Source organism: Psammomys obesus, unplaced genomic scaffold, assembly GCF_907164565.1.
Source record: "Psammomys obesus unplaced genomic scaffold, mPsaObe1.curated_primary_1811, whole genome shotgun sequence".
Lineage (NCBI taxonomy): Eukaryota > Metazoa > Chordata > Mammalia > Rodentia > Muridae > Psammomys > Psammomys obesus.
In genome coordinates, this window is record NW_026596131.1 from 12,497,644 (window position 1) to 12,521,510 (window position 23,867).

The window sequence follows — 23,867 nt, forward strand, 5'->3', positions numbered from 1 at the left end:
CATTGGGGAACAACATTGCTGTTGCCTGTACTCCCAGCCCCCTCCCTTCCTTGCCACAGTATCCTCCCCAACTTCCTGTTGTGTCATTGCTCTTGTCAGATAGGGTGGCTCTGCTGGGGCTGAGGCCCCCTTGTACAAAGAAGGCCCCACAGCCCCGGGCAGCACAGATTCCCTGCCTGGGTCAAAGGTCTCTAGGAAGCCAGCATTGAAGCTGTTTCCTGTCTCCCATTCCTCTACACAGCGCAGTCCCTGCTGGCTTTCCCACACCACCCCGGAAGTTTCTAGGCTTCCTCTCTCACTTGCTGGCCCTGTGTGTGGGAAGGACAGCTTTATACTAATGCTTGTAGGCAAAAATGAAAACAAAAAACAAAACCAAACCCAGTGCCCACTGGCAGAGGCTAGGTGGGCCTCCTCGTCCTTACCCATCCCCCCCTCCTCTCACCACAGACCAGGCCAGTGTTGCCAGCTGAGCTTTAGGAAAAGGCCTGGGAGTGGTGTCCCGCCCAGAGGTCTCTTCCTACAGTTTGGTCTTTCGAGAAGTTTCCAGCCAGCTCTACCCTTAGCAGGCTCACCTCTCCCAGACTCTCTGCCTTGCAGCACCAAGCTTTGATTTGTTTATTGAGCACCCGCTCTGTTCCTTGGGCAGGTAGAGACGTGCTGCCCTCAGGAGCTTCGGAGCCTTGGACTCCATCCCAAGGAAGACTTCTCAGGGTGGTTCCTGTGCAGAGTAGTGTGCCATGTGTTCTGTGAGTGGAGCGGAGCTGGGCGCTCCTACCTGCGTCTGGGGAGGTGGGCCTGTCTGCACTGCACACCCGAGACCTCTGCCTGCCAGGTCTGTCCCCACCCTACCTGCCTGGCTTCCTGCACACCTTGGTGCCTGAGGGTTGGATGGGCACACCTGCCTGTTCCTTCCGTCATGCACCCGAGGGGCACACTGTTTTGCGGTAAAGAGGCCTGTGGAGCCTGAGCGCATTTCCCGCAGCCCCTGAGCTGCTGGCCACACTCTGGTTCCACTGCCCACCCCTGCAAGCTGAGTTCACCACCTGATCGTACCCAGCTCATTTCTCCCTGCCTGCTCCCACTGGTACCGGGTTGCCGTGTGGGGCCTGGGCTTCCTTTAGGGCAGGCTCAGTGCAAAGCGCCGTGAAAGACACAAAGGCTTGGAGCTGGGGAGATGGATGTCAGGTAGAGATGCTGTCACACCCTTAATCCCAGGAAGCCAGATCTCTGTGAGTTCGAGGCCAGCCTGGTCTACAGAGCGAGTTCCAGCACAGCCAGGGCTACGCAGAGAAACAAGGTCAAACGCTGTTGACCTTGACAGCGTGAGTGCTATTTCTGTACTCCACATGATAGGAGAAAACTCTCCTGCAGGTTGTCCTCTGACCTTTACCCATGTGCTGTGCCCATGCCGTATGTGTACTCTAATGCATACAGTGGATAGATCTCGCCCAGGACTCTGCCCTTCCTAATTGCTTAGCATCTCCCTGAAGCCAAAGAGCTGGGGGAGGGGCATACTGAGGTGCCAGCCCTTTGGCACCTTGGGGTGCGTTTGGAATCCCAGCTGATGGCTGGCCACAAGAGGACTGGCACCAAGTCACTGGCACTCTTCTTGTTTTTAGTCTTCCTAACTGCTGTCAGTTGCAGGTCCCCGTCCTGGGGGCCGCAGTCTTACCCGGTTCTTTGATCCGCCTGGGCACCCATGCTGGGTGAACACCCCACCGACTGAGCCTTATCTCCTGTCTCCCTTTTGGCTCTTTGAGGCAAGGTCTGATTCTTGTAACCCAGGCTAGCCTTGAATTTACATGTCTCCCGCCTTAGCCTCCCAAGCGCCGGGATTTCAGGAGTGTTGCCACCATGAAGGGTTTCCGTCTTGCTTGTGGGTGCTGGGTGCCAAGCATAGCCTGGTCGCCAGGGGTCATGGGACAGTTGTGTTTCCACAGTGGAATGTGATCAGAGCTCAGAGCTCCAGGATCTCTTATCTTACCTCCCAGGCCTTGTCCCAGGTGCCTGTCACCACTGGAGGAGGAGATAAGGCGCCGCGCTGCCTAGCAAGCCTGGTCCACCGGAGTGGGAGTCTCCCCTTTCTGTGCTACCCAGAGCTACTGGCCAGGACCTGCCCTGAAAGTGGCTGTGGCTGGCCCTCCTGTTCAGGGGTGATTTTAGTGTCCTGTCTGCCCTTCTCGGTGGCCACTAAGGTTTATCGATCTCCGTGTCCCTGATCTGGCCTAGGTGCTCATTTGGTTAATGTTTGAATGAATGACTTGGCCAGCATTGTGTGACCTTGGATTTTCTGCTTCAGTCCAAATGTTTGATGGTTCCACCAAGGCCAGCTCAGGGGCCTTCTGAGGAGTCTGTCCTCCCTGCCTTTCTCTCATATGAGAGCTTTTTTTAAAAGGGGGAACAGAAAGGGGTGGAGAGGGCCCCCAAATCAATTTCTGTTAGCGACCTTGTCTCAAAAATTAAGGTGAGTGGGCTGGCCAGATGGCTCAGTGGGTAAAGGCATTTGCCATTAAGGCTGAGAACCTGAGTTCAGTCTCCAGAACCGACATGGCAGAGACAACAGTTCCTGCAAGTTGCCCTCTGACCTCTACATCCGTGCCATAGCGCGTGTGCATGCTCTATCCACAGTAAAAAAAAAAAAAAAAAAAAGGCAGTGGTGGCGCACACCTTTAATCCCAGCACTCAGAAGGGAGGCAGAGGCAGGCGGATTCAGGACAGCCAGGGCTACACAGTGAGACCTTTTCCTGCTCCCCCCAAAGGAATATTAAAAAATAAACGAGGTAGAGAGTGACCGAGACAGGCACTTGATGCTCTCTGGTAACCATGTTCATGCACACTGGCGCACACATGCCCAGGCACAGACAGGCACATACACAAACACAAAAGAGACAAAGTAATATCTTAGGTGACTTTCACAGGTTCTTTCCAGGGGCAGAGGATTGGGATAACTGAGTCTTCACCCTGAGACCCCTGTGGGAGTTGAAGGTTTGGCGGAGGGACGGGAGAGGGTCTTCTGTGAAGTACTGAGCTGGAGAGGTGCCACACCGACTGTGTGGGGGTGGGCTGGGTCAGGACGGGGACGGGGTCCTTGTGGGCTCTGAGACAGTGCCTCTGTCTGTCGTCTGGTGACTGGGCGTGCACATTGTTGCTGTTTGTGACTGGTGACTGGAGGTGAAGGGATGCCATAGACCTGGCATGAAATGACGGAGGAGGATGCCAGTAGCCCTTGGGGAGCCAGAAGGCTTTGCATCGTGGCTCACTTGGTGGCAGAGCCAGCTTATGCCCACGGGCTCTGCTTCAGTATTTGCTCAATAGTCACTTGTGCTGGGTCCAGTAGAGCCGCCACAAGCCCTCCCGGTAACCGAGTGACTGTAAGCCTGGTGGCTTGGTGACGGGTTTCTGTAGGGGCGCCTGGCTTTTCTCTGTGTGTACAAGCGAATATTCGAGATGTGCATACGTGCATATGGATGGCAGGGCTCAACCTTGGGCGCTCTCTCTGCATTTCTGTATTTTGACATAGAATCTCATTTCTTTTACCCGGAGCCTACCCATTCAGCCAGGCTGGCGCGCAGGGACAAGAATCCAACTGCCTCTTCCCTGGAGCTAAGATTATCCTGGGATTAATAGTGCTCTCCACACACCCAGCTCTCCGTGTAGGTTCTGAAGGCTCCAACTCTGATCCCAATGTTAATGCAGCAAGCACTTGACCCAGTGAATCGACTCCCCAGCCCCAAGGCCCCCTTCTTAGGAGAGGATAAGCCAAGCTGATTGTGCAGACTTTGGTAAGAGAATGGCAGGTGCAGTTTCCCCATTGAGCTGCCCATTTGGACGGAGCCAAAGCCCCCAGCAACCTGAGGGGCTGATTCTGGGTCTCCATCTCCATGTGGGACAGTTGGCCAGGCTCCCTGAAGCCCAATGAACCTCCCTGGCATGCATCTGGGAAGGTTGTTACTTCCTCCTGCTGCTGACTTTTGGAGCCTGGCCAGTGTAGACCTGGGAGTTAGACCCTTGGCTGTCAGTTCAGCCAGCGACTTGTGTACCAAGTCCCCATGGACATGGAAGTATTGTGACATTTTCCACTGTGCGTTCCCCACCTGGGTTGAATGGGTGGCCACCTCAACTCTTACACTTCAGCACCCCAAAGATGCTGAGAACCCCCGAGAGCTCAGCCTCCAGAGAGCAGAGCATCCTGTGTAAAGCTGGATCCTTGGTAAAAGTAGGGTTAAATTAAGATGGAAGGCCTGAAGTCAAAAAACGGGCTCCTGGTTTGGCTCCGATGAAGGTCTGTCTAGACGATGAAGAGGAGAATGGGGAAAGAGCGAATGCTTTAAACCCACTTCAGGGTGGGTGATTGACCTGCTGTGGGTCAGGAGACCAGGGTCAAGGTACTGGGCTGCCTCTGCCGTGGCACATGCAACAGATCCCTGAGGGACACGCTGGTGGCTTGCTGGCTTTGAAAGTCACACCCTGCAGGCTTTAACATGGACTCGGTTCACACCCACAACCCTAGCACTGCGGGGGTAGATGCAGGAGTAACATGAGTTTGGGGCCAGCCAGGGCCTCATGGGCTTCATTAGTCCCAAAACTCTCCCCAAGGATATACGTGATGTCTATGCACAGATATCCAGGGAGGTGGACAACCAGGCTCTGTTCCCTTGCAGAGCTTGGGCTACAGCTCCGTGAGGTTTTCCTGGGGTAAATGGAAGGATCCAGCCCAGCCACACAGAATACAGAGAGTAGGAATCCAAGCGCCCTGGGCTGCTGATGAGAGCCAAACATACAAGTTAGGCCTTCCAGAAGTTTCTGAACCTGTAGGGTAGTGAGTCCCAAGACTTTAAGTGGAGGTGATGCCTGGGGCCCTAAGATTGCAACTGTGATGGAGCCAAGATAGCTTTTGTGTGAGGCAGGAGGGAGGGGCAGGTCAGGATTTGGCAGTGTAGGTATTCTCAGGGGACAGAGGAGAACTTGGGAAGTGTGGGTCCCTGGATCACGGAGGAAGGAAAGGTTGGGGGTGTACCCTACCACCAGCAGCTGCTTTGAAAGCTGCCATCGCAAGAGTCACCTGCACCCCCACCCTCCCTCAGAGCTTGCCTGCTTCCTGCGGGCCTGGGAACAGCTAGGCCGCTCCCAGACTGTTCTTTTCCACCCGCCAGGTGTCATGGCTGCCCCGCCAGCCCTCCTCCATGGTTAGCTGTAGTCTGGGCTCCCAGTTGCATTTCCTGTAGAGTCCTGAGGCTGTCCTGGGGAAGAGGGGTGAGGCACAGCCACCTTTTCCTTCTTTCAGCGAGTCACAGATGCATTTCACAGTGCTGTGGAGCATCTGTCCACATGTAGGACGTGCCATCGTGATTGGCACTCAGTCTTGGTCTGGGAGGACTTCGAAGCCAGGCCCATCATCAGGTTCAAAAGGAGAGACAGACGACCTCACTTAGCATGGGTGATGTGAGCAGAGACTTCTGCACTGGCCCCCTGAGAGGCCTGGAGGTTCGGGGGCAGTACCGGAACTTCTAGAAGCCTCCACCTTGTGCCTTGCTAAGTGAGCCCTTTCTGTTCATCCGGAGGTGGGCTTACCTGACTCCCGTGAGGAGAAGGAGGCCATGTCTTCCTGGGATACAGCTCTGGATACAGGCAGCTGCAAGGCCTGGGCCCTTGAGTCTTTGCAACAGGAATGGGAGGCGGGTTTTCCCCAGGGTCCCTACTTCCCTGCTGGAAGATACAGTTAGCTCTGGCTGTTTCTACTGTCGACTTCTTTTATTTACTTTATTGCTTTCTGCTTCTTTTGTTTAAAAGTGACTTTTTGACTTGACTGGCTCCCGCCCCCGGCGCACAGGGACACTTTAAAACCCACGGGAAACCTCTGTGAGCATCTTTATGAACCCGGCATGATCATGAGAAGCAGTGATGGAAGGGAAAGCGGCAGAGTCTTGTCCCTGTGGGAGCCATGCAACCTAGTTCCCGGGCCTGGCCTGAGGCTGCAGGCTGGGTGTGGACAGCCGTGGGTGAGGTGTCCACCCTACCAGGCCGTTGTTCGGCTGGGTTTTGTCTTTGGTTTTTGAGGCAGCATTTCATGTAGCCCAGTTGCCTGAGACTCACTGTGTAGCTGAAGATGACCTTGGACTTCCGAGTCCTGAGCTTGAGGTTGTCTAGATGGGGTACTGTACTCTGTACTTGTCAGACTTTTCCAGAGGAGCAGAGCCAGTGGAAGGGATAAGCACACCCCCATCTGCAGGAATGCCAATGGGTGCCCGAAACCTCCCTAGAACTGAACCACATTCGTGCTACGCATACGTTCCTCTTCTCAAGGAGGGAGGATGCTGCATTGCAGAGTGGGACCACATTCTGTACACGTGTTCATCAATCTGGCCAGCTTCCGTTGCGAACTCTGCTGCAGTTGGTACCTGTGTACAGATTCTCACACGGATGTGTTCTCACCTCTCTGGGGAAATCGTTGGGTCACATGGACAGTGGTTTCTAAGCCAGGTACCTGAGGATGGCCCCAGGCCAGGTAGGCACACCATGCTTGTTTCGGTTGCCTTTGAGTCTCTCTCCAGCTCTCCCGGGGTCACCCTCAGGGTACCCCAGGCCTCTCTGTGTCCTCTGGAGTGTGGAGGCTAAGCACGGAGCAAAGAGGACTGTACCAGTGGGCAGCGCGAGGCACGGGTGAGAAACGGGAGGTATTGGACCTGCACCCCGGTCCTGGCCCCTGGCTTCTGGATCCGCTGCCTTTTTACTTTTTTAACTGGCAAAGAAAACCAACCTGATCAAGATGCCTAGATGGGGTGGGGTGACGTGGGGATAAATTTTCCCGAGTATGACCTCCGAGCCAAATCTACAGGCTCCAGCCCAGGGCAAACAGGAGGAGCATGGTGTCCACGGCGCCATAGTCTGTGGGGAGCACTTCTGGACCTTTGTGTTACACCACACCACCACCAAGTAAACCAAAAAATAAGTGAGCCACCACCACTAAGCACCTGCAGATAATGTATAATCTTCTCCTCTTGCCTGCACCACCCCATTCCTCTGTGACTGTATCCCACCACTTTGTCCACTTCTTTGGGACAGCCAGCCAGCCAACTTGGAAGACCCATTGGGCACAGCTTCCAGAAGTTTGCCAGGGCCCCTCCTTCCCTGTCCCCAGCCATCCTTGTTCCTGCGAGAAATTACCATATGAATGTTGTTCCTTCCCAGAGCCAGGGTTGGAGAGGCCCTGGGAGAAGACAGGCTCCCAGGCTGCAGGTTCCGGTGTTGGCTGAGGACCATCCAGTGTAAGACAGGGGCAGTTTTCCTGGAGGTCATTTGTTTACATCCCATAATAGGTCTGGCTCAGTCCTGGTTTTGAGAAGAGGCAGATGAAGAAGCTGAAGGTGCAGGGGACTTGAGCTGGGGAGGGGGGAGGCATGAAGGACCCCACAGCTTGGAGACCCCACACCCCTACATGTCCACCCCCCTGACCCCCTAACCCCTGACCCGTGCCTCCTCCTTGAGCCATCTGTCATGTGTTCTGAGAAACATGTTATTACCCGGCCTTCTTGTGATATTGCTACTTCCTGTAGAGCTGCAGACCAGGAAGGAGGGTGCGAGGCAGTGCAGTTACTGTGAACTTGTACACTGTTGAGCACGCACAGGTCTGGCCGGTCAGTACTCAAGCAGCCCTAATGGTCCGGCTTGAGTCAGGCCTTAGGTTGCAGTTTCTGTTGAGTTCCTTTCTCAGCTGCTAGGTTTACTTTACAACCTCTGTGAGTTACCAGTGTTTGGGGTGCAAGGACATAGGGACCGGCTGGCAGTGGCATTTCTTCTAGATGCCCTTGGTGATGGTAGTGAGACCCAGTCCTCCATATGGGGCTTAAAGGGCCAGGCTGGAGCGGAAGTTGGTGGTGTCTGCCCAGGCGAGGGCCTGGCCTGCGTATCCACTGCTTGCCCTGCCGTGTTTTCTCAGCTCGGTCCGAGCCTCGTGTTGGGACACGATGAGAGAACAGAGCCCAGCTACGTCTCACTTGACCCCTGACCCCATCAGTACTTCTGAGCAGTTTTCCTCCGTGGGCCCTGATTGGAGCACCCTGGGAAAGCCCTTTCTCATGTCCCTGTCCTTGGCTCTGCGTGGCTTCCGCAGGTAACAGCACCTGGAAATAGTTAATGCCACATTGCAGTGCTGGGACACAGAGATTCATGCGTGTGCAAGCACGCCCGGTGAGCGCTTCGTTTAGGAGGTGGGGAGGGGCAGCGGAGCAAGTGGGCTGACTAGGGAGTGGAGCAAGGGAAGCAGGTAGCTGTGCCAGGCACCCGTGCAGTCGGCCAGCCAGCAGCCACTCATGGTGTCCTTGGAGGTTAGAGGCTGTGCTGTCAGGAACAGTCAAGACATGCACTTACTGTAGACTGAGCAACATGGAAAAGCAGGGGAAACCAGCAGCATAGATTAGCTGTCCGGGGAAGTCAGGGTGGATGGCTGGGGGTGGGGGTCGGGGAGTGAGAGGTGGTGTCAGCAGCAGCAGGGAAAGAATGTTCTAGACAGGCTGACTCTGAGGGCCTTTTCTGAAGAGCTGAGAGGAGCCTGGAAGGCGTTTGTGTGTGCGGAGAGTGAAGGGGGCTGGAGTGTGCATTTTACTGGCAGCAGCTGTATGAGCTCTGCGTTCGGTGGCTGTCACCCTCCCTCTTCGCAACAGTCTTATGAGACAAATATTTCCTCGTCTTTATACACGAAGACAAACGGCATAAGGCTCAGTCCCACTGTTCCACGGTATGTCAGAGGAGGGAGAAGGTAAAGGGCTCTGATTCCGTGCCATCCTGGGTGCTGTGCACACCAGCCATGGTTTGAAGTGGAGACAGGGTCAGGTTAGGGTATGTGTCACATCTGTCCTTCCAGGGCTGGGGAGGTGGCTCTGGAGTAAAGCACACCCCAAGTTTGTTCCCTGGAGCTCGTGTGAAATCCAGGTGCTGGCATGCAGGCACCCATGACTCGGTGCACCCCTTTTGAGAGATGAGGTCCAGAGACAGAGCTGACAACACACACAGCCTTGAACAAGAGACCCTGACTGGATCTGTGGTAGTGAAAAAGGCGGGGACCGTGGTGCGATGGCTAGACGGCTAAAGAGGCTGTTTCCGGTAGTAAGGGGATGTGGTCAGAGTGTCCACAGTTTGGGTACCTTTCCAGATGGTTCTTGCACATACAGACATGGACAGGGCAGTGGCTATAGATACCAAATGATTGGTGCAGGACATGGTGTGTAGAGCCTTGGGACATGCCTGCTGATCTATGGTGAGCGTTTATCATTTATCCATCTGTCTGTCCGTCTGTCCGTCCATCCACCCATCTATTTGTTTGTCCACCCAGTTCAAATACCACTTGGCATTGCTGGGTTGTCCATCTGAACAATGTGTCGTAGGCTGTCAGGATGTGTTTGCCCCACCTAGTGATGGCCTCTCCTCAGAGAACAGGGGCGTGGTATGAGGGTCTGGTTGGGATCTGAGGCAGCCTGGTTGAGGCAGGCCACCTTCTAAGCTGAGGCTGAGGGAGCCGTCCAAAGGTCTCCAGCCTGATGAATTCTTGGCTTTCAGAGTCTTCCTGAGATGGGTCTGGGGCCACATGGCTGAATGACTCGTCTTGGCTCTCCTGCCCCACCTGCTTGGACTCCATCATATGACCAAGGTGTCTTCTTCCTTGAGGGGTCTCATGGTCAGGCTTGCTTGCTCCATCTAGGACCAGCTTCCCTCTGCCTGGCCCTTAAGACCCCAGGCCTTCAGTTTCCTCGCTCTCTCCAAAATAAGCCTTCGGCATCTTCAGCTGACCTGGCAGAGGAGACCTGCTTGGTATCTCTGGGGTCAGGCCTTTGTCCACGGAATTTCTGGCAGGGGGACCTTTGTCTACTTTTTGTTATTTCAAGTGATGTCATATGCTGGAGGAGCCTTTGACCATGTTTCACCCCACAGGCTCTGGTGTGTATCAACAGCTGACAGCGTGCTGATAGGAGAGGGGTCAAGGATTGGGAGGCAGCTCTGTCCCCGTCCCCCTTGGGGGACATCCCTGATAAGAGGAAATTCTTGTAATAAATGGCCAGTGTCCACCAGTCCATAACGGGGGTGATGGAGTGGCTGCTCCCTCACCCTCTTCTTTCTCCATAGACATTTGCCAAGAGCAAAGGGAGTGTGTGGCCCCGGATCATTGGGGTCCTGGATAGGGCTGGGTCTTCGAGTGCAGCTATTGCTGTTGGGGCTTCCTGCGGGTGGGCACAGTCAGGGTCGCCTGCCTCCACCGATGCTGCTACGCAACAGACTGCTCCAGGGATGGGCATAAGAGGAAGGGCGACCAGGGGAACCCTGAACCGTATTTAAATACATGCTTGGCCCAGGAATTTGGAGCGCTCTGCGGAGCCCTTGGTGTGCTGTTGGAAGTCTGCAGTGGCTTTTGAGGAAATGAATGAGGAGAGCTTGCAGGTTGGAGCCTGCCCTGAGCAAAGATTGATGTCTCAATAGGCCTAGACTAGTGAGAAACTGCTAGCTGCAAATGAAGAACAGAAGAGGCCTCCTCGGAAGGGGGTGGGGGAAGGGGGCGGCCCTGGACTTGGTCCAAATTCGCCTCTGTGGATTGGGGCCAACTGAAACCACGTTGGCAGAAATACAGGACTCCTTGAGAGTCCTCCCCACAACAGAGGGGAGTTGGGGGAGGAGATGTTGGCCAGCAGCCAAAAGGGGGGGTGATCCTACTCCCATCTTTGGGATGCCTAGGACCCCCGCCTCTCACACTTCCCCACCCCGCCCCATTGAAGGAAGGAAGAGTGGATGGGATGGAGACTCAGGCTTCTCTGTCCCTCCCAGGCCCTCACTGGACACAAGGTCACAGGCATCTCCCCGCAGAGAGCAGCTTGCGGAAGGCACATCAGGGCAGCCTTCAGTCCCCTCTTGGAACTTGGACTGGGGAAGGCACTCCAGCTGGGAGAGCTGGGACGCAAATCCCTTTCTGCAGAGGCCAAAGCCAAGGCCAAGTCGATGTGTTGGGTTTCAAGGGGGGGAGGGCAGGAGGAGTCTCAGATTTCTGGCATCCATGCTCTTAACCAGGCTCCAAGGAGACACTTCCTGCCCCAAACAAAGTGTGAAGTGTAATTCGATTGGACTTACTTATCAAATTAGATGAGCCATGTGCACTTTTAAAAATTCGGCCTTTGAAACCAGACACATGAATTTGCAAAATGTGATCATTTATATGCAGTGTTTCCATCCTTAGAGCAGGACAGGAAGCCTTTTGTGACATTTACGAGGAGTACAGGATGCTCCAGTGAGTCAGCAGGGACAGGGCACAGTGAAGACAGCAGCGAGAGATGAGGGAAGACTGTGTGTGTGTGTGTGTGTGTGTGTGTGTGTGTGTGTGTGTGTGTGCGCGCGCGTGTATAAAACTCGCAGGGGACCGGAGGTGAATTTGGGGAGTTAACCCTGGAGTTACTCAGCCACCCCCCACACGCCCCACTGCTGAGAATATAGCCCAGGCCTTGGGTGTGCAGAGCTGCTGCTTTGCCAGCCCTAGGTCTCATTACGTCACCCTGGCTGGCTTTGAACTCACTGTGTAGCCTAAACTAGCCTAAATTCTCAATTCTCCTTTCTCTGCATCTGATTTGATAGATATGAGCCACCATGGGAGGCTTCCAACTTATTTCTTTAGTTGGGTCTATGAACCTAGGTGTTTTTGGATCCTCTAAAGTGTCTGTGCCAGTGTGTGCCTGCCCGTGCGTGCGTGTGTGCGTGCATGCGTGTGCACAGATATGCAGCATATGGAAACCAGGGGCATTATGTCAGCATCTTCCTCAATCACCATTTTGTTGTGACAGGCTCTCTCACTGAAGGTCTGTCAGTTCAGCTAGGCGGGCTGGCCAGCTAGCTTCTGGCATGCCCCTGTCTCCACAGAGTCACCCTTGGCTTTTACATGAGTACTAGGGATTTGAACTTAGGCCCCCATAATTCCATAGCAAGTGCTCTTACCCACTGAGCCATCTCCCAGCCCCAGGTTGTCACTTTTTGTGACATAACACTCCCAGGGAATCAGACTGAGCTAGCTTCCTGTGGGGTTTGTCACGGCTCCATCCAGGAGTCTTTGCCCATAAGCTTCACACACCTGCCCAAGCCTGTCCCTTCTCCTTCTTGCTAGTTTCTTAATACAAAGTTCTTGATAGGAGTTTGCTGGGTGACTCGGTGTCATGGTTCTGGTCTCTGAGGACACAGGAACTGCTGCCCGCCATCACTGTAGCTGTCTCCAGGGCAGTTCCTACTCCAAAGCCCCCCCCCCTTTGCCTGTGTCAGGCCTTCCCACCAGCGGCTCTTTGATTTATTTTCCGTCACCTTTATTTTCTGAGTTGGCTCATTACAGTCCTCTCCCTGCCCACCTCTGCATGCCTGGCGCAGAGAGTCGCCTCTGAGCCTTTGTGAGGCTCCCTAGTTCTACTCAGGGCCCACTGGAGAGGAGTTTTCATACTAAGTGGACACCTTGATGTGTGTTGTGTGTGTGTGTCCAACAGAGTTCTGGTCTGGCCTCCTTGTTCTAGATGGGGCCTCTCGTGTACCAGGAGAGCTGTGGGGTTGGGAGCCGACTTGAGGCCCAGCAACTGGTGGAACATATCTGTCCCATTGCCCTGTGGTGGTTTTTCCTCAGACCTTACTGAATTGAAGTGTTCTTGCCCCAGTAGGCCTGGGAAGGGCCTGATGGGTAGGGGATCCTGCCAACCCCTGGCTCTACCTTCAGCCTCTGGGCCCTGGAGAGGGCCTCAGCTCAAGACACCAACGGCGAGCCCCTGCCCGAGAGGCAGCACCTTCTGAATGGTCCCAGACAGCATTTTGGAGTGCTCATATACCGCAAATCTAGGGCTGGTCTTGACATGCAGCTATAGGTGCCGATCCTTCTCGGGACAGAAGGACAGAGGCTGGGGAGGCCCAAGGACTGGTGCCTTGGTGCCCCAGTGGACCCCTCCCCCAAGCCGGACCTGCTGACAGGTTGGCTCTGCTTTCTGCTGGGCCACTGTGGCATGCCTTGAGCGAGGTGAGGACAGCAGTGATAATGGTGTTGGCTTTTCAGAGCTGGGCATGGCTTGTGCTGGAGCAAGATAAGGGTTTTCCCTGAGAGCTTGGTTTTGGGGTGAGAGTTTGATTGCCCCACGGCACCCCATGGATGTCCCCTGCCCTTGTTCCTGCATTTGGCCAGGGGGGCAAGGTCAGTTAGAAAAGGTTGGGTGGACAGTTCTGGAATACTGACCAGCAAAGGCTGAAGCCAGATGGGTGGCTCCATGGGTGTTGGCCCCTGGCTGTTCTTGCAAGCCTGTTGGCCTGAGCCTGCCTTCTCATGGCCAAGCGGGTCAAGGTCAGCCTTGGTCCCATCCTCTCTGGGGCCCATGGCCCCATCCCAGGAAATATGAAGGGTGACATAATCCTGTCATCTTTGGCAGGCCCTGAGGTGGGGGTAGAATTTGTTACTCAGTGGGCAAGTTTGCAGACGGTGGTGGCTTGGGGCCTAGCTGGAGAAAAGGTAGAGTCTCTCAGCAGGCGACAGGGGCGGGAGGGAGTGGTGGATGGGCCTTGTGTGCACAGTGGGACCCACAGGGAGACTGTTGGTCCACAGAAGGTTAGTTTCAGCTACTTGCCACCCCTCGGAAACACCCTTGGCTGGGAGGTGATGGGCCACTGGCTCAGGGCATTGCCTGTTAGCATCTGCAGGAGCCCCTCGGCTTGAGTGCCAACATCTGGGGCTCAGGCATCCTGGGTTGTACACTGGCAGGTGGCCTGGCTGGACCCCTCTCTTACTGCTGTAGCCACCTGCCTGCTGCCCGTCCTCCTCCCTCATCTCCTCACTTCAGTCACGAAGAGCGAGTGGTGTTCACTCATGGTGTCACTTGACCGTTACTTCAGTTCCACACATTTTAGCAGGCTCTGTGTGTGTGTTTCTGTCTCTCTCTGTCTCTTGTCTCTCTCTTACTGTGTGTCTGTCTTTCTGTCTCTTTCAGTCTCCGTGTATGCCTGAATCTGTGTGTCTGTGTCTGTATGTGCATGTACCCATTCCACAGCACTCACGTGGAGGTCAGAGGACAACTTGGGAGAGCCAGTTCTCTACTGTGCGAGTCCCAGAGATGGGGACTCAGCAGCTCCTTAGATTTGGTGGCAGGTGACTGCACCCTGGCTGGTCTTTAGCCATTTCTGGAGTAGCTTATTTCTGCTTCTTGCTGGGCCAGGAGCTGAGGAGGCCCCTGAGCAGGCCGCAGCCTTGGGTGGGTGAGGGGAACACACACCCGATCCTTAGGCAGGTGTCCAAGCGTGAAGCACACTGTTTGTAGCCGCGTGTCCCAGGAGGGCAGGGGAGGTCCCAGGAACAAGAAATTCAGTAAAGGTCTGGACTCTCGCTCATCTGCCCCTCCAGTGGTGTTCCATGAAAGAATCACTGTGTGGACCCCGTGCCCCCTCTGTAAGGTGGGAGCGCCAGGCTGCCTGGCACGCTTGTCTGGTACACGTGGGTTTTAAACTGAAACTAGCTCGGATGGAGTCTTATAACCCATCCTTCCCGAAGCAGCTCAGCATCCCGTGCTCGGAGTCACATGTGAATACGCTTCACTGGTTCCTCAAAAATAAAAATAGAACGGCTCACATCTGGGTGTATGTCCAAAACCACTGAAAGCAAGGTCTTCCTGGGCATGATGCTGTATGCCTGTAGGCCAGTGCTCAGGAGGCTTAGGCTGGGGGATTGGTGAGTTTGAAGCCAAGCTGTTTATAAGAGAGGGTCGTGGACTGAGGGGAAGAGGGCAGGGAGAAAGGGAGAGGTAGCCTAAGCTCCCAAGAGTCCCTGTGTACCCACGTTCACACCATAAGCATTTACATTGCCAGCCAGACACAGTTACCCAAATGCCTATGGACAGATACATGGGGAAAAGGCCCACTGTGCCCGGGCTGGAGACAGGGCTCAGCGGGTAAGAGCCTGTACTGCTCTTCTAGAGGCCTGAGTTCAGCACCACATCTGACAACCCACAGTGGCCTGTCTCTCTAGAGGGAATCTGATGCCCCCTTTTCTGATCCCCGGCAGCTCTGGGTGGAGGGCCTAGCTCCCAGCCAGCCAGGCAGGTGGATGGGGAGGCTTTCCTAGCTGGAGGGGTCACAGGGGTATGCCAGAAACGTCCAGGGCCCCTGGAAAGGATGGGGCTCCACTGTGTTCTTATTATTTCTCAAGCAGGGCCCCTGGCAGGCTGGATGTTTGGTTTGGTTTGAGTTTCTGCTGTGAACCTTAATGCGTGTGGAAGGGCCACCTGGGGCTGAGGCAAGCCTTCTTTGACTGGGGGTGATTAGAGAGAGCTGGGGACAGCCCTCCCTCCTTTCACAGCTCAGCAGAGAGGTGGGGGCAGGGCAGGCAGATGGAAGCAATTTTCAGTCACGTGAGCGAGGCCTGAACCACTGCTCAGCAAGGCAGGGCCCCTTGTCATTCTCCAGAAATCGGGCCCCAAAGCCACAGGTTCTGGGACCAGATGTTGCATGATCTTTGTTTATTTAAAGATGCTAGAAACCCAGGAGACTGTTTCTGAGTGGAGAGCTGACACTCTTGAAGCCCTCTGGAGAGGGCTGTGCTGCTGATCTGGGCTGAGGACATTAGTGATGGGAGGCACTGGCCCCTAGGACTTGTGCCGTTGCTTGGGGAGGCATGTACCCCCTGGCAGCTCCTGGTATGGTTACAGGCTTTCTCTGCTTTAGTTGCTCCCCTGGTGCTGGAAGTAGAGGCAACCGCATCCTAAAGAGGCAGAGAAACAGGAAGTGGCTGGTCCAGGAAGCCTGCTGCCTGTGGGGGTGATCCCTGCGCCTCCTTCCTGAAGCTGGCTCTGCAAGCCATTGCTCCTGTCCGTCCTGCCACTCAGACCTGGAGAAAGTGCAAAGAGGAACAGCGTCCGGCTTTGCTCCTGCTGCCTATGCCAGTAAAAAGGAGAGAAAAGCCGAAACACCAGAAGCGGCCAGGGCTGAGCTAGCTCAGGATGTAGGGGATGGGTTAGCTTGAGTTTACTGTTTTCCCCGGAAGTGGAGGGACACTTTAACCGAAGCCTGCAAAAGTCCCTGTGGTACAGGCCGGTCTTTTTGCTGTTTCCTGGCCCTGCTCACTTGGGAAGGCAGGTCTTCGAGGAGGTGACAGGCGACCAGGTGCCTCCTGAGCTCATATCCCCAGCAAAGTCTGAGGGAGGAGGCACACCGATGCGTTGAGTCCCTCCTTTGGGGTCAGTGTCCACCAAGGACACAGCTTGGGAGCTTTTCCCTGGAAGTGGGACAGAACATGGGGAAAACAGACTTGGCTGGAAAAGGGAAGAAGGCTTGGGAACAGCTGGTGTCCCCTCTGTGTTGGCTGTGGGGGGGGGGGCTTGGCCATGGGGTCACAAGTTGAGAATGCTGACATTTTTCCATAGAGGTTGGAAAAGGCTTTCCAACAATGCGACACGTGGGTCTCAGCAGCCCCACGGCCGCCTGGGTTTCAGAGTGGTGCTGCAGACTGTCTCGGCCTAGAACTTAGGTAGATTGTAAGCATCTTGTCCAACCAGACCTGGGTGGAGGCAGCCTTGCACACCCCTGCAGGGTGGAAGCACCTAGGTGACTCTCCGAGTGAGTCACCCCCCAAGGACTGGGCTCCAACCATGCTCTCAGGTAGCCGCAGGAGGAGGCTCTAACTCTGACCTACTGAAGGAAGCTGCGGTTTTTAAGTTTAACCCCTAGCCTATCCACAGACCTGCAAACCAGACCTGGCCTCTGCCTGAGGGGGAGGGCCCCTTGGTGTCCGCCACGGCTGTTTGTCCTGCCGCTCCTGCCTCAGGACTGTGTGGGTGGGATGCCTGGACACTCCTAGTGAGAGTGGTCAGGCCTGGAAGAAGCTGGTAGAGATCAGTGAGCTGCTTGTGAACCGTGGACTGTGGAGGGCCCTGAGTGCTCCAGCCACTTCAGGCTCTCTGAGCACAGGCCAAGGGCGTGCACAGGCCAGCCCTCACATGTGGGGCTAAGGGAGGATGGAACAAAGTGCTTGCTGCCTACCTGGACCCAGGGGAGCCCCAGCTGGCAAAGTTGGCAGAGATGGTCCTGAGAGGCGGGGGGCTGAGGGGGTGTGGACCTGTGGGGTGGAACCACACGGGAGATTTCAGGTCTGAGATGTTCAGCCGGAGATTCCTGGGCGAGTCTCGGGCCTCTGCAGCCTTGGTTTCCCCATCTGAGAGGTCAAGGGCTGCGGACCCCCTCCTCATCCCTCCGCTCCTCCCTCCCCAGGCTCCGAGGTAGCTCCCAGCTGTGTTGGCGACATGGCTGACAGCCCTAGAGATGCCATGCTCAAGCAAGCGCCCGTGTCACGGAACGAGAAGGCCCCCGTGGACTTCGGCTATGTGGGGATCGACTCCATCCTGGAGCAGATGCGCAGGAAGGCTATGAAACAGGGCTTCGAGTTCAACATCATGGTGGTCGGTAAGCATCACAGGCCCACCCAGGGGCCAGCCTCAGCCCCCTCACCCAAGTGGCTCCCAGGCTGTCATCCCTGCTGTAAGGGGGGGGAAGGTGGCTGTCACCTGCAGGACCCCCAGTGAGACGTGCCAGAAACGGTGCCTGTGCCGGGAGGGAACCACACTGACCAGCAGCTCGTCAGAGGAAACAGAGAGAGCAGGCGCAAGCCTTCTGTACAGTGACACCGGCCTCCAGGCCTGAGTAGGGCTTGGCCTGCATGCCCCGAGCCTGGTTGGGAAGCCCTGACTAGACTACCCACCCAGGAAGTGGCGTGTAGTAGCTACTTTCTTCGTCCGTGGCCTTGCGGAGCTAGAAGTAGCCGATCAGCATGACCTGAACGCGCTGTGTGTGGCAAACTCAGAAGCCCCCTGGGCCCCGCACACGGGGTTGCCTCAGCCACCCTTCTTGGCTGGAAAGAACAAGTTGTTTTATCTGTTGGTTATTAATGTGCAGAGATAGGGTATCACTGTGTGACTAGTCTGGAACTTACTGGTGTAGGCGGAGTTGGTCTTGAACTCACCGAGATCCGCCTGCCTTGCCTCCTGAGGGCTGGGATTAGAGGTGTGCACTACCATACCTGGCCCATGAGCCAAATTTTCACTCTCTGACGGGCATTCTGATGGCTCTCCGTGGTGGTATCTGGGCAAATGCCTGTCACAGGCTGGTGTCCTAAGCCAAGTAGAGTCTGTAGCGTGGCTTCCCACTGCAGGATGTCTGTTGGAGGAATTGTGTCTGTGTCTGTTCTGCCCAGATCCTCAGACGGCCTGCACCTATTGCTGGGGCTGTCATGCCTCTTCTGCAGCCACCTGGGGACACTCCTGGAATCTTGGTGTTCCTTCCTGCTTTGGGTGGCTTTCCTAGGGCAGGGAGGGGCCTCTGGCCCAGCTAAACCAGGTCCCAGAGTCCCACATTGTGGGTTTAAACTCAACCCTGGACTTCCGCTGAGGCGGTGAAGCGTCCGGTGGGACTGTCCAAGGCTGCTGTGCTTACAGGGTGAGGTATCCATTAGCTGTGCTCTTGGAGAGCCTTCCAATCGGCCCCCTTCTCTCCTCAGGGCAGAGCGGCCTTGGGAAGTCCACCTTAATCAACACCCTCTTCAAGTCCAAAATCAGCCGGAAGTCGGTGCAGCCCACCTCGGAGGAGCGCATCCCTAAGACGATCGAAATCAAGTCCATTACCCACGGTCAGCGCCACAGGGGCTGGGCTGGGCGTAGGGCTTCCCTCTTCCCAGAGTGTGGGATCAAGGGGATCCCACTAGAGAGGTCACCATGACCCCTCTGGGTGCCTTGAGACCAAGCAGGGATGGTGTGGATTCCCAGGGACCTGCCAGGCTGAGCTCCCACGAGCCACTGAGCCCATGAGGAAAATCATGGCCGGCCCTGCCCATGGCCATCATCACAGCCCATCCGGGGACACCCCAGGCCGGCCGGGCCACCCGAGGGGCGTTGGATGAGCCTCTGACTCAGGCTGCTGTGGTCTGTGCAGATATCGAGGAGAAGGGCGTCCGGATGAAGCTGACGGTGATTGACACTCCAGGCTTCGGGGACCACATCAACAACGAGAACTGGTAGGCGGCCCCAGAGGACCCTCACTCCTGTGGGAAAGCCCCCACTGGTTTGTGGGGGCCGTGATACCATTTGAGGTCAGGCCCCCCCATATAAGATCATTCCAAACCCTAAGACCACTCACATTTGGAGTCTTAACATTCTAGATCAAAGTGGGGTTACCTGGGAACCTCAACCTCCCACTCCAGGGCAAAGATCAACATGGGGAGTTCAGTGGAAAACCTGGGAGAAGCCTGATTCATCTTTGCCACAGCCAGCCTTTCCCAAATGAAATCAGGCTGGGTGTCAAGCCAGTTCTGGGAATTAGGCTGCCGTGGTGGCCTGGGAAGGTGGGCTTAGAGAGGACTCGGGCAGCAGGGGTCCCCGGCTAACCCAGATCTCCGTGCAGCTGGCAGCCGATTATGAAGTTCATCAATGACCAGTACGAGAAGTACCTGCAGGAAGAGGTCAACATCAACCGGAAGAAGCGAATTCCCGACACTCGTGTCCACTGCTGCCTCTACTTCATCCCAGCCACCGGCCACTCGTACGTCCCCTTCAGGGCCCTTTGTCTCGATGGGGGGTGGGGAGAGTGAGTCAGGGCTGTGTCAGCAGCTGTTATGTGGGTGTCTGTGCCCACAGACGTTCTCTGTGGCCTCTAGACTGGGCCACTCCCTGCCCATTCTGCCTTCTTCCCTTTGTCCACAGAGCTGAGGACGGGGCAGGCTCTGAAGGTGGAGTGGGCCTCTCAGGCTCTGTGTGTATGTGTGTTGAGGGGGTTGCTCTTACCTCTGGCCCACTAAGGAGTGTTACTGAATGTCCTCTGTCCCCTCTGCCTCAGCCATTTCTTGTCCACGCCAAAGATGCTCCTTGGGCCTGGGAGGCGGTGTCTCCCTCGCCCGGTACAGGCGCACTGTGACCAGGGTTCTTGGCTCCCTGTGAATATCACCTGTCCCTGATGTGTAGGCATTGCTACTCTGCCTGCTGGGTACCCTGGTGGCTTGTCCCGACTCCGTGTAGGGTACAGGCCAGTCCTGGGCCTCAGTGAGCAGCAGGAGCTGGAAGTGGCATGTTGATTTCTGAGCTTGGAGCCTCCTGGCCATAGCTGCTGGAGTCTGTATCCACTAGGCTGTTCCAGATTCATTCCTGGGCTTTGAGGGGACCTTGAATCTCGCACCCTGTCTAGAGAGGTCTGGTTATATAAATCCGAATACAGGAATCTGGGCTTGCTAAAAGTGACCATCTACTATGGGGCCCCCGAGAGCCCGTTCCTGGTGGGGAGAGGGTGCCGTAAGGCCCCACTTGGGTCTGTAGCTGCACCAAGCACAGCTGGGGGCAAGGCCCAGACTGGCTTCAGCAGGGAGAGCCAAAGGCACTTCCCCAGTGGTGACCCGCTGCGCTAGGGCCCTAGCTGGGCACCCCGCCTAGTTTCTTCCTCCAAGTGCTCAGTCCCATGGGACAGCAGTGGCTTCTGGCCATCTTTGCTCAGACTTCTGCCTATAGCTTCGCTTCCCACAGGCTGTCTGGGCATGACAATAGCGCTGTGGAGAAGCCGCAGTTCCAATGGGAAAATGATGCCCACGCTCAGGGGTTCTGTTCTGCCAGCGTCTCCCTGTCCCTGTGTCAGAATCTGACTCTCTGACACCAAGCTGACCTGGGGAACCAGGACCCATAGCTTCTTTTCACCGTCTCCCACTTCTCCTTCTCTCTGTCATTGAATGCCCCAAGGCATGACAGCGATGTGAGCCTGGTCACTGTTGGGTGGACAGTGTCCAGGGCCAGTTGGGCTCCGAGGATCTTGTGCTTGACTGTGCTTACTTCCATTCTTCTCTCTGGCTCCCAGCCTCAGCTCAGCAGCAGGAGTATTCACCCTGCTCCCTTCTAAGGCCCAACCTTGCCCCTCTATCAACGTGGCCTCCGCTGTGGGACCCGAGGCAGGGGACGCCTATGCCGAGTCTCATTTGCGCTACTCCATTTCAGGCTTAGGCCCCTGGACATTGAATTCATGAAGCGTCTGAGCAAGGTGGTCAACATTGTCCCGGTCATTGCCAAGGCTGACACGCTGACCCTGGAGGAGAGGGTCTACTTCAAACAACGAGTAAGGAGCATGGCCTCTGCCCTCCCTCTCTCCCTCAAGGACTGCCTAGACAAGTTACAGGCCTGGCAGGTCCTAGCAGCAACAGGGATACAGGATAGGAGGGGCACCCTTCAGCCCCTCATAGCACGTGTCCAGCCTTGGGGAGCCCCTGGCCTGCGGGGCTGCTGGATGCCCCCTCCGCCACTTTCAAAAGTCTCAGTAGAGCTTGGAAAGGAGTAGACCAAGCGCAGACAAATGTCTCAGGGCCATCGGACCCAGCACGCCTGGGGTTTACTAGGAGGAAGAGAAATCTGCAAGGGACAGCCTGCCTCGGTGGCTTCCTCCTTCTCTGCCATGGTCGAGGCCACCTACTGGCTGGGTGACAGGCCTGTCCCCAGGGACACCTTCAGTAGGATGGGTCTTGGGCCTCCAATGTGCGAAGCCACTCAGGACCTCTGGGGTTGTAACAGAGGCTCCGAATCCAGAGGCTGCAGGACCTCTACCCCAAGCCACACACGTGTTGGGAATTTTCCCAGCATGCATAGGGAAGGGTAGTCAGGGGTGCATCTGCTGGAAAAGAAACCAGGGGCCTCCCCAGTGTGTGAGAGCCTGGATATGTGTGGGCAGATAAAACAGCTGTCCCCTGTGATGCTATCAAACTGGGGAGAGTTTCAGAAGACAGGCACACGCTGGGCTGCAGGAGGGACCTGTGCTGGGCCTTAGGGGGTTTTAGGAAAGAGGACTCGGCAACCCTAAGTTATTTTCTTGGGGTAGTGACGAGCTGCATAGGAAACCCGGACAGAGTCTCGGGTCAGTGACCGAAGGGCCCCTTGGGCCAGGCCTTCTTAGTACAGAACTGGAGATTCTGGGCACAGGCATAGCTCAGGTGGCAGAGCGTTAGGCTAGGTGGAGAAGGCTAAAGGTTTGGTCCTCAGCACCACAAAACTGGGCACGGCGGCACATACCCATAGCACCAGCATTTGCGAGGCTCAGGAGTTCAAGGTCTTCCTTGGTTATCTAACCATTTGGGGGCTAGCCTGAGCTAGAGACTTCGCTTCCCGGTTCCAGGGGATTCCTGTGCCCTCTTCTGGCCTCTGTGGGCACCAGGCACAGGTGGTGCACACCCAGACGTGTAGCCAAAGCACTTGCATACATACAATAAAGGTGAAGTGGACCATTAAAAACAACTAGCCCTCCTCGGGCTGAGGCCATTCAGAGCCCGCCTTTGTAGGGCTTCACGGCTCAGGTAACTGATGGCCGATAGCCTGATTCAGGGACCACACCCCTGCACCCCCCAGATCACTGCGGACCTGCTGTCCAATGGCATTGACGTGTACCCCCAAAAGGAGTTTGATGAGGACTCAGAGGACCGGCTGGTGAACGAGAAGTTCCGGGTGAGTAGGGTGCTGGGAGGTCAGGGGCAGTGGTGCGATGGCTCCTCGTCATGGGAGTGTCTCTTCCAAGCTGGGAAAGGATGGGAGCCCACGTGTCCACCCTGGGTCCTATCGAGACAAGACCTGCAGTCTTCCAGGACCAGGGCCCAGGATGCTCTCGGGTGGCGCTGGCCCTGCTGAGCGCACGTGACTACCTCTTCTGTCATTTCTCCAGGAGATGATCCCGTTTGCTGTGGTGGGCAGCGACCATGAGTATCAAGTCAATGGCAAGAGGATTCTGGGAAGGAAGACCAAATGGGGCACCATTGAAGGTACTGGCTGCTGCGTGCCCTGTAATTGAGCTTGGGCCTTCACCTATTGCATTGTGGGTCCCAGTTTCTTCCCTTGTGGCTGAAGGGGTCACCTCAGGTGTACCAAGTTTCTGTAACTTAATTACTTTGTCCCAAGTGCTGAGGGCTGGGACGCCGGTGTTTTCTGGGGTGCAGCTCAGCATCCCAGGTGGGATGGTCCCAGGGCCTTTCTTTGCTTTTCTTTCTGCTTCTCCACCCTCTTCAGAATGGAAGGTGAGAAAGGGCAGAGCTGCCTAGAAGAGGAAACCTCACTTTGTTCCTTGAGACCAGTATGGTCGAAAGGCCCCCCCAGAGGAGCAGAAAGTTGAGGCTCTGAGTTGGGGGCAAATCTCCAATTCTCCAGGACTGCATCCTAAGGTCTAGGCAAAGCGAGAAGGTCCCTGATCCTTAGAGACATTTGTTTGGTTGGGGGGTTTTGAGGTGAAACAGGTCTCACTCTGTAGCCCAGGATGATTTGGCACTCAAGTCCTCCTGCCTTGGTGTCCGCCACTGTACCATGCCGGGGTGATGGGCACGAGTACCACACCATGCCGGGGTGATGGGCGTGCCACACGCCAGGCCTGCTGGAACCCCTGGAGGAGCAGTTAATCTGGTCATGACGGTGCCTCCTGGCTCTGAGCATAGAGGCCTCCAGCCAGGATGTCAGGAGCAGATTATTGTTTAACCCTTACAGCTCATCCTCCCTGCAGAGAGGCGTTAGAGCAGCAGTCCCCACCCTTCCTGACGCTGTGACGCTTTAATGCAGTTCCTCGTGTTGTGTCACCCCCCCAACCATAACATTATTTTTGCTGCCACTTCATAACTGTAATTTTGCTGCTGTTATGAATCGTAATGTAAATATCTGATAGGCAGGGCACCTGATATGTGACCCCTGTGAGAGGGGTCATGCCCACAGAGGGGTCATGACGCACGGGCTGGGAACCTCTGAGTTACAGGGACACGCTCCGTCGGTCAAGCGCCTGCCCAGCGTTAACTAGGGTCCATACTCTGCATGTGTAAACCAGGTTTGCTGGTCCCAGTCTGTGAGCTTAGC

The 23,867-nt window shown here is 55.8% G+C and overlaps 1 protein-coding gene across 6 annotated transcripts in view; it reads left to right on the top strand.

Annotated features, from left to right (window-relative positions):
- Septin9 (septin 9) overlaps positions 1 to 23,867 on the top strand; it is a 151,618-nt gene that overhangs the window by 123,343 nt on the left and 4,408 nt on the right. For all 6 annotated transcript variants that reach the window (XM_055592086.1, XM_055592088.1, XM_055592087.1 and 3 more), the window contains 7 exons: positions 17,242 to 17,433; positions 18,524 to 18,652; positions 18,955 to 19,036; positions 19,423 to 19,560; positions 20,994 to 21,111; positions 22,389 to 22,484; positions 22,699 to 22,795. In XM_055592086.1, the coding sequence (XP_055448061.1) occupies positions 17,242 to 17,433; positions 18,524 to 18,652; positions 18,955 to 19,036; positions 19,423 to 19,560; positions 20,994 to 21,111; positions 22,389 to 22,484; positions 22,699 to 22,795 (852 nt within the window). The remainder of the gene's footprint in view (positions 1 to 17,241; positions 17,434 to 18,523; positions 18,653 to 18,954; positions 19,037 to 19,422; positions 19,561 to 20,993; positions 21,112 to 22,388; positions 22,485 to 22,698; positions 22,796 to 23,867) is intronic.